A 12,905-nucleotide genomic window follows, 5' to 3' on the forward strand; every position below is an offset into this window, starting at 1 on the left:
AGAATATGTACATAAAGATATATGAATGAGTGATGGTACAGAGCAGCATAGGCAAGATACAGTAGATGGTATCGAGTACAGTATATACATATGAGATGAGTATGTAAACAAAGTGGCATAGTTAAAGTGGCTAGTGATACATGTATTACATAAGGATGCAGTAGATGATATAGAGTACAGTATATACATATTCATATGAGATGAATAATGTAGGGTATGTAAACATTATATTAGGTAGCATTGTTTAAAGTGGCTAGTGATATATTTTACATCATTTCCCATCAATTCCCATTATTAAAGTGGCTGGAGTTGAGTCAGTGTGTTGGCAGCGGCCACTCAGTGTTAGTGGTTGCTGTTTAACAGTCTGATGGCCTTGAGATAGAAGCTGTTTTTCAGTCTTTCGGTCCCAGCTTTGATGCACCTGTACTGACCTCGCCTTCTGGATGATAGGGGGGTGAACAGGCAGTGGCTCGGGTGGTTGTTGTCCTTGATGATCTTTATGGCCTTCCTGTAACATCGGGTGGTGTAGGTGTCCTGGAGGGCAGGTAGTTTGCCCCCGGTGATGCGTTGTGCAGACCTCACTACCCTCTGGAGAGCCTTACGGTTGTGGGCGGAGCAGTTGCCGTACCAGGCCTTGATACAGCCCGACAGAATGCTCTCGATTGTGCATCTGTATAAGTTTGTGAGTGCTTTTGGTGACAAGCCAAATTTCTTCAGTCTCCTGAGGTTGAAGAGGCGCTGCTGCGCCTTCTTCACGATGCTGTCTGTGTGAGTGGACCAATTCAGTTTGTCTGTGATGTGTATGCTGAGGAACTTAAAACTTACTACCCTTTCCACTACTGTTCCATCGATGTGGATAGGGGGGTGTTCCCTCTGCTGTTTCCTGAAGTCCACAATCATCTCCTTAGTTTTGTTGACGTTGAGTGTGAGGTTATTTTCCTGACACCACACTCCGAGGGCCCTCACCTCCTCCCTGTAGGCCGTCTCGTCGTTGTTGGTAATCAAGCCTACCACTGTTGTGTCGTCCGCAAACTTGATGATTGAGTTGGAGGCGTGCGTGGCCACGCAGTCGTGGGTGAACAGGGAGTACAGGAGAGGGCTCAGAACGCACCCTTGTGGGGCCCCAGTGTTGAGGATCAGCGGGGTGGAGATGTTGTTGCCTACCCTCACCACCTGGGTGAGGGTGTGTCTGTCTCTCTCTCTTCATACTGACCTGTAGTGTGTCTCTCTCCTCATACTGACCTGTAGTGTGTGTCTGTCTCTCCTTAGGGAGTTCAGTCTGGATATGTCCATTGAGATGCCCAACGAGATCATCAACCTGCACTGTCTCACACACAAAGTCAAGATCAAGGTAACACAGCAGACCGAGCAATGTATGTGCATGCTTCCTTGTGTGTGCGTGTTTGTAACATGGTGTGTGTGTTGTGTTAATCCCAGAGGACCGACTGTAAGGCGGTGGTGAGGACATGTCCAGGTGAGACTCTGGGTCCAGATGGGTTCCTGGTCTGCTTCAGTCTGGCTCAGATCCACCTACCCAGGATGTGGGTGGAGAAACACCCAGATAAAGACAGCCAGGTCAGTATCTCTCCTTCTGTCTCTCTTAAATACGGCCTGGTCTGTATCCCTTTCTCTCTCCATCTTTCCTTCCTTCTCTCTGTCTAATCATATCCATCTCTTTACGTTTCTCCCCCTTCCAGGCCTGTATGCTGGTATTTTACCCAGACTTTGAGCCCTGCCCCACCTCCAGCCCCATGTCCGGCTCCAGTGAGGTGATCCTGCTGTTGGACTCGTCTGAGTCCATGAGAGGAGAAGCTCTCCAGAACGCCAGGAGAATCGCCCTGCAGCTTCTGAATACCCTGGACCACCACAGCATTCGAGTCAATGTCATCTCCTTTGGCTCAGGTGGGCTCCCATTCAAACAGTCTCCAAACTGAGCTAAATCAACTTCATGTATCATGTCGTTTGCATTCGCTTTGTTAGTGGGGGATTTTTGTTGTTGCTTACTTCAGACTGATGAGTTAGACAGTAAGACACTGTAACTTTTCCCCCATACTCATCTGTCTGACTGTGGTTTTGTCTCATAGACCAGAAGGATGCTTTTCTCTCTGCCAACCCTCTAGTCGAGGCCCTCCAACCAGCCAAGAAGTTCATCATGGTGAGTGCTGACAGACAGGCCCAGGGGCCAATCACAATCTTTTATCATTAGTCTCTAGAATATTAGGCAAACATACATTTTTTGAGCATATACAAAGCTCACTCAGAATATTTTAATGGAATATTCACAATCATTGGAGTATTATGTGCATGTAAATGTTGTCCTTGATCAAATTCTCATTTTCTGAATGATCCTTTCCCCTGTTGTTGTTAGTCCTCCTCACCTGTTGGGGGCAACACTGAGCTGTGGAGGCCCCTGCGCAGCCTGAGTCTGTTGCCTCCGTCGCAGGGCATAAGGAACCTGCTGCTGCTATCAGACGGTCACGTCCAGAACCAAGCCCTGACCCTGCAGCTGGTCAGACAGCATGCCCAGCACAGCCGCCTCTTCACCTGCGGCCTCAGCCCAACAGCGAATCGGCACATGTTGCGGGCCCTGGCCCAGGCAGGGGGAGGGGCCTATGAGTTCTTTGACACAAAGACAAAGCACACCTGGCGAGAGAAGGTACCAGCACACTTTTACAGCGACCTCTCCTATGTCTTTAGATGTCTGTATATTATCTTTGGTTCCAACACAACCACATAACATGTGGTCAACTTGGGCGAACTATCCCTTTAAACAGATGTTTTTCTGTGTGTGTCTCAGGTGGCGTGCCAGGTGAAGCGCATCGTGTCTCCAGGCTGCAGCTCTGTGTCTGTGAAGTGGCAGCAGTTTAACCCCTCAGCTCCCCCCCCTGTTCAGGCGCCCTCTCAGCTCCACGCACTCTTCACTGACTGCCACACCCTGGTCTACGGCTTCGTGCCACACTGTACACAGGTATACTGTCACAGAGGCGTGTTTGTGTGTGCGTGCGTGAACATGACATGCCCAGATCACAAAGCCCTGTGAGACTAACTTGTCCATGTGTCGGGTTCCGTAGGCCACTCTTCTTGGAGACCTGAGTGGTCAGAACATTGAGACAATGGTGTCCACCACTGAGCTACAGAAAACCAGGGGCACGGTGAGATCACCACACTCACATCACCTTACTGTTTATACTGTCTCAGTCACACCTATAATGTGTGTGTGTGTGTGTGTGTGTGTGTGTGTGTGTGTGTGTGTGTACGCACGCACATGTGTTTCAGTTCCTTCATAAGCTCACAGCGAGGGCCGTTATCAGAGACTATGAGGATGGCAGTCTTCACACCAACGAGGCTGAACATGAGGTGTGTGTGAACATTAGATTGTGAATGGAGTAGTGTTGTCACAACCAGTATCACTATACTACAACACCAGATTTTTCTGGAAATTAAGGCTGCTTCATGTTTTGTTTCCCTTCCTTCCTTCCTTCCTTCCTTCCTTCCTTCCTTCCTTCCTAGTATTGCGGTACTGGTGTCATGACAACCCTAGTATGGAGTGTGTACACTGTACCTATTCTGTGTGTACGGAAAGTTTTTGTTTTATATATATAGTATCAATTCTCTCAGGGGAAGAAATCTGTGATGAAGTCCTTCATCATTGAGCTGAGCAAAGAGTTCTCCATCCTGTCTCAGTTCACCAGCTTTGTTGCCATCGAGGAGAGGGTACGTCTGCCAAACGCTAGTGTGTGTGCGCACACACATCGACAATACTTCAATACAAATGTAGAAAAATACAATGTTCTGATGTGTCCTTTCTCTCCCAGGACTCAGAGCAGCCTGACGTGGGCTTCACAGATGTTCCCAAACTGATCTCAGACGAGGACGTCGACTTCTTACCTTACCTTAGCTGGCAGCAGGAGGAATATGAGGGAGATGGGATGGACTCGGGATCAGACTCAATGTCAAACTTGCTGAATGGTGGGGCAGGCTATGTTTTATGCGGAAATATCTATCTAGAGGCGATGGGGATGGGGGAGGAGCATGAATCGATGGTTCAACTCCAGGTGGATGACGAATCATGGGAAGGATCTGTGTACTTACGTCCCAAATTTCTCAATCAGAGGGCTACGGATGAGGTGCCTCTTGGTAGGAGACTTAATTCCTCTTACTTAATGGGCTCTATGGTCTCAGCCAGCCCAGTGACCTTGTCCGCTGCTACCGAACCTCTAGATATGACTTTGAAGAGTGAAGGAACTGTGACGGATGAAGAGATGGAGTGCTTTGATGACATGGTAGTGATCTGCTTCTTTCTTGCTGTTAACTATAAACAAAAATGATTCCTGTCAATTCATAGTTTAATCACTGAACTGTTCTTGTCTTTGTTTTACAGGACTTTGATTTACAGGAATCTGAACACCCCCTTCGTGGCTCAGTATTCATGCATCGTGAGGCTCTGTCCTCTTCTTCCTCTCCAACGCTCCACACGCATTCAGGCAGCCAATGCATACCAGTCACCCCATACCTTACTACCAGTATGTTGCCTATGGCTATGAAGACTGATTTCATCCCTGAGCTCTCTGAGACCTTCTACTCTCTCCCAAAGATAATGAAGTGTGCGAAGAGTATAAAGGGAGACTTTAGACGGGCGGACAGACACAGGAAGGTTTGTGACGGTCCGGCATTTGACCCTGTAGAGACGCAGAAGAAGTCTCTCTCTGTTGCTGATGTGCCTCGTCCTCCTCCCTCTGTTCATCATCTTCAGATCAAGTCTTGCGTTGTTGCTGATGCTCTTCCTCCTCCACCCCCTGCTTCTGCCCTCAGTTCTCCTGGTCCTCCTCCATCTCGACTGCAGTCTTTCTTTGCCACAGTTTCAGATGCTCTTCCTCCTCCACCCCCTGCTCCTGTCCTCTGTTCTCCTTGTCCTCCTCCATTTCGACCTCAGTCTTTCTCTGCCGCAGTTTCAGATTCTCTTCCTCCTCCTCCACCCCCTGCTTCTGTCCTCAGTTCTCCTGGTCCTCCTCCATTTCGACTGCAGTCTTTCTCTGCCGGAAGTTCAGGTTCTCTTCCTCCTCCCTCTGCTCTTGTCTCCAATGAGTTTCGAGCGAATAGATACGAGATGGGAGTTCATGCCAGACCTGGAGTTGGGGCTATCTCCCATACTGCAACCTTCCCGGAACTGCGAGCCAGTCGGGACCTGCTACTTTCCAAACCCCGAGAGCCCTATCCTGTGGAACTGTCGTCAATGTGTGAGACTAGCAAAATGTGGACCTTGGATAATAGCTTATCCGAGGATACGATTTGTGGACTAGTGGAAATGGACCACTGGCAACCTTCTGTTGTCCCTGCCTCTGTGCCCCCATCAGGGTTTGGTTTCGGGGGCGGAAGGGCAGGTTCTCAAAGCAGACAACCTCACAGCTCTTTGTTTGGTGCCACAGCCAGTGCATGTTACATTCCAGGTTTATATGAGGCTTCTTCAGCAGGCGGACCACCTCTTGGAGGCTCAGCCAGATCAATGGGGTTAAGTTTTGAGGCACCACTTACTGGCGGACACCTCAGCTCCCTTTCACCTACCACTCATGGCGCCTATCTGACCCAAGGGGCCTTAGTTGGATCCTCTCAGTTTGGTAGCTCTCTCAGTACACTACAACAACATAATGTACTACCACAAGCACAAAAACCTCTGGATATGAACAAAAACTTACAAAAACTTGTCGGAGACAGTGAAAGGTATGTGTCAGCGTCCGTTCGTCCGTCACTTTGTCTGTCTGTGTGTGACCTCTATTGGAGACATGTATTGTTATGTGTAGCTCTGTGGTATCCTAATGAGGTAGGTTTTGATTTCAGGATGGGAGGTCTTGAATTCAGGAAGAGAGGTCTTGAATTCAGGAAGAATACTCTTGATGTAGTAAAATGGACAGAGATTTTTGCCCTCCAGCACTCGGTAAGTACAGTAAACGTTCCCTTTTCTAAAGGCCCGTCTCATCTGCATAGAAAATACTATTATTGATAGAAAATATGAACTAATCATATCTCTGTATATACATTCTATTGTTTATTGATAGTGCAGGAGCATGGATTGAATTCAGAAACAGATTTTCCAGATACTCAAAGCATTGTATGGGGAACTCACTTCATCGATACCAATGTGTGGCACCATTTGCCAATGAGCAATGGGAACCATTTTGTGCTAAAAGGCTAATAACATGTTTTTTTTGTTCCAGGAAGGTTACTGGGAGTGCTCTGCCAGCCTAGGCTACCTCCTCGGTGTGGATGTGGACTACTTTGCAAATGTCTTCCTGAAGAATAGAGGCATCAGCTCTCTAGGTAGGCTACACTACAGACTGATACTAGAGAACTGTTTGTCTGGGAGTCTATGAACATTCAGTTTGGGCTGTTTTTGAGCAGTAAGAAATATGACAAAAATATTGTGTGCGCGTGTCATCCAGGCGCTACAGAGGGTAGTGCGTACGGCCCAGTATATCACTGGGGCCAAACTTCCTGCCATCCAGGACCTATATACTAGGCGATGTAAGACGAAGGCACAAAAAATTGTCAAAGACTCCAGTCACCTAAGTCATAGACTGTTCTCTCTGCTACCACGTGGCAAGCAGTACCAGAGCGCCAAGTCTAGGTCCAAAAGGCTCCTTAACAGCTTCTACTCCCAAGCCATAAGACTGCTGAACAATTCATCAAATGGCCACTCAAACTGTTTACTTTGACCCCCGCCCCCCCCACCCTTTGTTTTTACACTGCTGCTATTCACCGTTTATTATCTATCCATATTCACTTTACCCCTACCTACATTTACAAATGACTCAACTAACCTGTCTCCTGCCCATTGACTCGTTACCGGTACCCCCTCTATATACAATATAGCCTCATTTTATTGTTACTTTAAAAATAAAAAAAATTTAGTAAATATTTATAACTGTATTGTTGTTGAAGGGCTTGTTAGTAAGCATTTCACGGTAAGGTCTACACTTGTTGTATTCAGCGCATTTGACAAATAAAAATGGATTTGATGTGTGTCAGGTGTGAGGGCCCATGCTGACATCCTGAGGCTGGTGGCCAGTCTGCTGGTGCTGCAGCTGATGAGGGTGAGGAGGCTAGATGAGGGGAAGCTGCTGCTCAGCCTGTTCCGTCTGGACCTGGACCACTCTCCTCCTCAGCCCAGGTACAGTGGGTCTCCTCTCTCTGCTCCACTATATAACACCCCAAGCACTCTGTTCTATCTACAAGGTTTGAGGGCAGTTCATGTGTCTGTGTTTCTCTTGGGATAAGGGTATATATGTTTTGTTTTTGTTTGGTGCATTTCTTGATGCGTGTGTGTGTGCGCGCATGCACTAAATATGGTTACTGTGTGTGTTCCCCCAGGTGTGAGCGCTGGGAGGCGGTGAGGAGGGCGGTGGACTGGGTGTGTTGGGCAGACAGGGAGTACCCGTGTGTGTGCAGCAGGCTGGAGTTTGGCTGGGACTGGGAGTCGTCCACACGGCAGCTCCTGGGCATCGACCCCCCGCACCCCCTCTCTCCCCTCATCCTCCTCGGGACCACAGGGGGAGTGAGGGCCCAATGACTTCCAGAAGGATAAAGGTGTATGACCAGTATATACATCTGCAGCTATTGCTTTTACTATTTCACTTATTACGAGGTTAAGGTACTATGCTATACTGATAACCTCTTCAGTGATCAAATCAGTTTTGTAATTACAAATCTTTGCATTTAAAGGTGTGATTTTATGTTTTCTCAAAATACAACAGCAATCACTTCTAAAAATGTATTGATACTCCTCAATCTATGGCCATGTTCTATATCCATACAGCTGTCATTGTGTGATTTCAGACCTTGCTCCAATGTTCTTTCTGTTTTCTTTGTCTGACTGAATAATCCTCTGATGGACGAGCAGAACAGCAGGGTAATGTGGTCATGCTATTGGTCACTCGGGTTCCTATTCCATCCTTAACACACACACCTTAAAGCCTTTCTAAAAGAATGGTTTGATTGAAAGTGTCTGTTTCACAATATATAAACATAGTCAGCTTGAATCTGTGTGTGTTACAGCACGAAAGTCAAATCCAAAAAGAATCCGACTCGCTAGTGTTGTGTTCACCACAAGGTGTCGCTATAAGAAAGGTCAAGGTTAATGACTATTAATAAAGATGTAAATCAATGCATACTGGGAGAAGAATAAGATGGATGCCTACGCCATACAGTAAAGTCACATTCATCTTACCTTTCAGCCTGGACTCTATTACTGAGTAAGGTCTTCAGTTACTACATACAGTACTACACAACAGATAGCTGGTTGAGTAAGACCCTCTGTGTTCTGGATCCACTAGCTGCTGAAACTCCATAACTTTAATATTCTGACAACAACAACAAAAAATCTGAGTTAGCTTGCCATGATTCCACAACATCCATATCACTGTCAGTCCCCCTTCCTGTTGTCTCTTCTGACCCCTGATGACCTGAAGATGTCAGAGGAAGATCCCCTTGGCCTTCTCTACGGCTATTTTGTCCAGTTTTGTCTTCAAATGATTGTTCACTTCTTTTGACAGAATTTCCTCGTACAACCTTTGGTAATATGGTTGACCAACTTGGCCACACTTGTTTCTGCTATTGAGACAGGTGCATGAACACACAAGTGCCAGAAAATAAGGCCCCCACCAACCAGAGGCACGCCAATGACCAGGGAAAGAAAGTAGATGGTCATATATTTGTCAGTGGAAAGATCAGATCTAAACAATAAAGCCACTTTTCATCCAGTCTAAATATTTACATCATCTAACCAGGGGCAGCAGGTAGCCTAGTGGTTAGAGCGTTGGGCCAGTAACTGAAAAGTTGCTGGAACGAATCCCTGAGCTGCCACGGTAAAAATCTGTCGTTCTGCCCCTGAGCAAGGCAGTTAAGGCAGCCCCCCACATCTCTCTGATTCAGAGGGGTTGGGTTAAATGCGGATTTAAAAAATAGGTATTAGACACATTCACATGTGGGATATATTAGCATTAAGGCATCTTCAGATGTTCCAGTCCTCACCTGAACGAACATAAGTAATAGCTGCTTGTTTGTAGAAAAGGCTACTTCTTCAGATGTTCTAGAGTTTTCACCTGAATGACCATCACAGGCAAAATCCTAGGCTGTGTCACGCACTGGAGGGGGCATTGTTAATTAGCACACATGCTTCACAAGTTTTTTTTTTTATCTTGCAGCCCAGGGTCAGAGCAGGCAGGGGTCAATAATCCAGATGGGGTGAAAAAGGTCCAGAATGGCAGGCAGTCTCAGGGTCAGAGCAGGCAGGGGTCAATAATCCAGTGTGGTGTGGCAAGGTCCAGAATGGCAGGCAGTCTCAGGGTCAGAGCAGGCAGGGGTCAATAATCCAGTGTGGTGTGGCAAGGTACAGAATGGCAGGCAGTCTCAGGGTCAGAGCAGGCAGGGGTCTATAATCCAGATGGGGTGAAAAAGGTCCAGAACGGCAGGCAGTCTCAGGGTCAGAGCAGGCAGGGGTTAATAATCCAGATGGGGTGAAAAAGGTCCAGAACGGCAGGCAGTCTCAGGGTCAGAGCAGGCAGGGGTCAATAATCCAGATGGGGTGAAAAAGGTCCAGAATGGCAGGCAGTCTCAGGGTCAGAGCAGGCAGGGGTCAATAATCCAGTGTGGTGTGGCAAGGTACAGAATGGCAGGCAGTCTCAGGGTCAGAGCAGGCAGGGGTCTATAATCCAGATGGGGTGAAAAAGGTCCAGAACGGCAGGCAGTCTCAGGGTCAGAGCAGGCAGGGGTCAATAATCCAGATGGGGTGAAAAAGGTCCAGAATGGCAGGCAGTCTCAGGGTCAGAGCAGGCAGGGGTCAATACTCCAGTGTGGTGTGGCAAGGTCCAGAATGGCAGGCAGTCTCAGGGTCAGAGCAGGCAGGGGTCAATAATCCAGTGTGGTGTGGCAAGGTACAGAATGGCAGGCAGTCTCAGGGTCAGAGCAGGCAGGGGTCTATAATCCAGATGGGGTGAAAAAGGTCCAGAACGGCAGGCAGTCTCAGGGTCAGAGCAGGCAGGGGTCAATAATCCAGTGTGGTGTGGCAAGGTACAGAATGGCAGGCTCAGGGTCAGAGCAGGCAGGCTCAGGGTAGGCAGAATGGGCAAAACTAGGAACTAGAACAGACAGGAGCATGGGGAAAAACAGTAGTAGGTTTCACAAAACAAAACAGACTGGCAGACAAACAGAACACAGGTATAAATGCACTGGGGATAATGGGAAAGATTGGTGAAACCTGGAGGGGGGTGAAGACAAGAACAAAGACAGGTGAAACAGATCAGGGTGTGACACTCTTAAATAGCGATATCTTGTGTAGCCTGGCGGAAATAAAGCCAGCACAGGACACAAAACTAATTTGTGGTTGTAATTCTGTCAATGTGTAAAATATCAAATAAGATAAATTAGGGTGATATCACAGCAAAGTGAAGTCACAATCAGGTTCAGTCTATCTCACGATAAAATGAATTACATCTAATTACAATCAAATAAAGTCTAAGTACATTATCTTAGTGAAGTGCATAAACACTTTACATGCACTGTCCACATGATACCATAATCCCACATGGAACAGCAGTTCCACATCTTGATTTGATTTTGTCCTGTTCTTTAACTTTGATTCTTGGTTGAGATGGAGAAGTGAATCCAACATATCAATTACTTTTAATGTTATCTCAACTGCAATCCAGGTCATTTGGTTAAGCTATTAGAAGAAGCATAGTGATGACACATTAAATTGTATAAATACAAAATATCTGACATTTGTTCCAATTTTAACTTTGTTGTGCTTTTAAATGGTTGAAAATGCAGTAATAACACATTTAGATGACAACTAAACCAAAATAACACATTGGGAATTCAACAAACTTCTGGCTGACATTTTGAGTGGGTGAATAAAGGTTGAAATCTCATTGATCAAGGTCTCTACCAAATATGACCCAATATTCCACGTTGAAATTATGTGGTGTGTCCAGTAGTTCTGGATCCAGTGTTTTGGCATTCAGGTCCAAGAAGTTACTTTCTGACCACTTCTACCATAGGAAAATATGTAAAGAAAGTGTCATTCAAATCAAAAGGTGTGCGGTCAAAAGTGATTGAAATCAAATGTAACAGTCAATTCAGAAAATAAAACAACAATTCCACATTTTCCTTGTAGAGAAGCATTGAGGAAAATTGGAATTGGGATTCCAGTTTTGGCTACTTTCTGAATTGAAAGAACTGGAGTCATCAACTCTAATGTGAAACAGGTGATGTATGGATCAGAAACATGGAGATTAAACAAACAGACGATAACAAAGATGTCGAACTGAGTCCTCTAAAGGGGAACTGAACTGGAACCCATTAAACTACAAATGAAAATAGGTGTTGTTGGATTGTATACACCCTGAAATGGAACCCCCAGGGGGAAAGAAGAAGGGGTTGACCCAGAAATCTTTGGAGGAGAGATGTCCAGGCAGAAATGACAAGAGAGCGGCCTAAACTAGTGCAACCTGGAAAAAATTGCTCGCCCAAACTAAGGGAGATGGACATTCGTCAAAGGCCTATGTGTCTATGGATTCAAGGGTAAGTCTGATTGTATCCATATATCCAGGGTTTGGGAGTAAGTGATTGCATCAAATCCCCCCAAAATTGTCACATTAAACAGCAGCAGTAAAATAACAATAGTGAGGCTATATACAGCGGGTACTGGTACAGAATCAATGTGCGGGGGCACCGGTTAGTTGAGGTAATTGAGGTAATATGTACATGTAGGTAGAGTTAAAGTGACTGCATAGATAATGAACAGAGAGTAGCAGCAGCGTAAAAGAGGGGGAGCAATACAAACAGTCTGGGTAGCCTGTTGATTAGCTGTTCAGGAGTCTTATGGTTTGGGGGTAGAAGCTGTTAAGAAGGCTTTTGGACATAGACTTGGCGCTCTGGTACTGCTTGCCGTGCGGTAGCAGAGAGAACAGTCTATGACTTATGTGTCTGGAGTCTTTGACCATTTTTTGGGCCTTCCTCTGACACCGCCTGGTATAGAGGTCCTGGATAGCAGGAAGCCTGGCCCCAGCGATGTACTGGGCCATACGCACTACCCTCTGTAGTGCCTTGCGGTCAGAGGCTGACCTGTTTCCATATCAGGCAGTGATGCAACCAGTCAGAATGCTCTCTGGTGCAGCTGTGGAAACTTTTGACGATCGGAGGACCCATGCCAAATGATTTCAGTCTCCTGAGGGGGAAAATGCTTTGTCGTGCCCTCTTCATGACTGTCTTGGTGTGCTTAGACCATGTTAGTTTGTTGGTGATGTGGACACCAAGGAACTTAAAGCTCTCAACCTGCTTCACTTCAGCCCCGTCGATGAGAATGGGGGCGTGTTTGATCCTCCTTTTCCTGTAGTCCACAATCTCCTTTGTCGTGATCACGTTGAGGGAGAGGTTGTTGTCATGGCACCACATGGCCAGGTCTCTGACCTCCTCCCTGTAGGCTGTCTCATCGTTGTTGGTGATCAGGCCTACCACTGTTGTGTCATCGGCAAACTTGATGATGGGATTGGAGTTGTGCCTGGCCATGCAGTCATGAGGGAACAGGGAGTACAGGAGGGACTGAGCATGCACCCCCGAGGGGCCCAGATTTTGAGGATCAGCATGGTGAATGTGTTGTTACCTACCCTTACCACCTGGGGGCGGCCTGTCAGGAAGTCCAGGATCCAGTATTAGAGGGAGGTGTTTAGTATCAGGGTCCTTAGCTTAGTGATGAGCTTTGAGGGCACTATGGTGTTGAACGCTGAGTTGTAGTCAATGAACAGCATTCTCACATAGGTGTTCATTTTGTCCAGGTGGGAAAGGGCAGCGTTGAGTGCAATAGAGATTGCGTCATCTATGTATCTTTTGGGGCGGTATGCAAATTGAGTGTG

At 46.7% G+C, this 12,905-nt stretch overlaps 1 protein-coding gene across 2 annotated transcripts in view; it reads left to right on the forward strand.

The window, feature by feature from the left end:
* The window catches only part of parp4 (poly (ADP-ribose) polymerase family, member 4), a 29,946-nt gene extending 21,726 nt beyond the window's left edge, over window positions 1–8,220 (forward strand). For both annotated transcript variants that reach the window (XM_029658509.2, XM_065017731.1), the window contains exons 20-34: window positions 1,270–1,351; window positions 1,438–1,575; window positions 1,698–1,902; window positions 2,085–2,155; window positions 2,369–2,656; window positions 2,798–2,968; window positions 3,072–3,152; window positions 3,277–3,357; window positions 3,619–3,714; window positions 3,816–4,283; window positions 4,382–5,718; window positions 5,836–5,932; window positions 6,213–6,315; window positions 7,024–7,165; window positions 7,366–8,220. In XM_029658509.2, the coding sequence (XP_029514369.1) occupies window positions 1,270–1,351; window positions 1,438–1,575; window positions 1,698–1,902; window positions 2,085–2,155; window positions 2,369–2,656; window positions 2,798–2,968; window positions 3,072–3,152; window positions 3,277–3,357; window positions 3,619–3,714; window positions 3,816–4,283; window positions 4,382–5,718; window positions 5,836–5,932; window positions 6,213–6,315; window positions 7,024–7,165; window positions 7,366–7,564 (3,559 nt within the window). In that variant the 3' untranslated portion in view covers window positions 7,565–8,220. The remainder of the gene's footprint in view (window positions 1–1,269; window positions 1,352–1,437; window positions 1,576–1,697; window positions 1,903–2,084; window positions 2,156–2,368; window positions 2,657–2,797; window positions 2,969–3,071; window positions 3,153–3,276; window positions 3,358–3,618; window positions 3,715–3,815; window positions 4,284–4,381; window positions 5,719–5,835; window positions 5,933–6,212; window positions 6,316–7,023; window positions 7,166–7,365) is intronic.
* Window positions 8,221–12,905: the final 4,685 nt, after the last annotated feature.

Source organism: Oncorhynchus nerka, linkage group LG1 (assembly GCF_034236695.1).
Source record: "Oncorhynchus nerka isolate Pitt River linkage group LG1, Oner_Uvic_2.0, whole genome shotgun sequence".
Lineage (NCBI taxonomy): Eukaryota > Metazoa > Chordata > Actinopteri > Salmoniformes > Salmonidae > Oncorhynchus > Oncorhynchus nerka.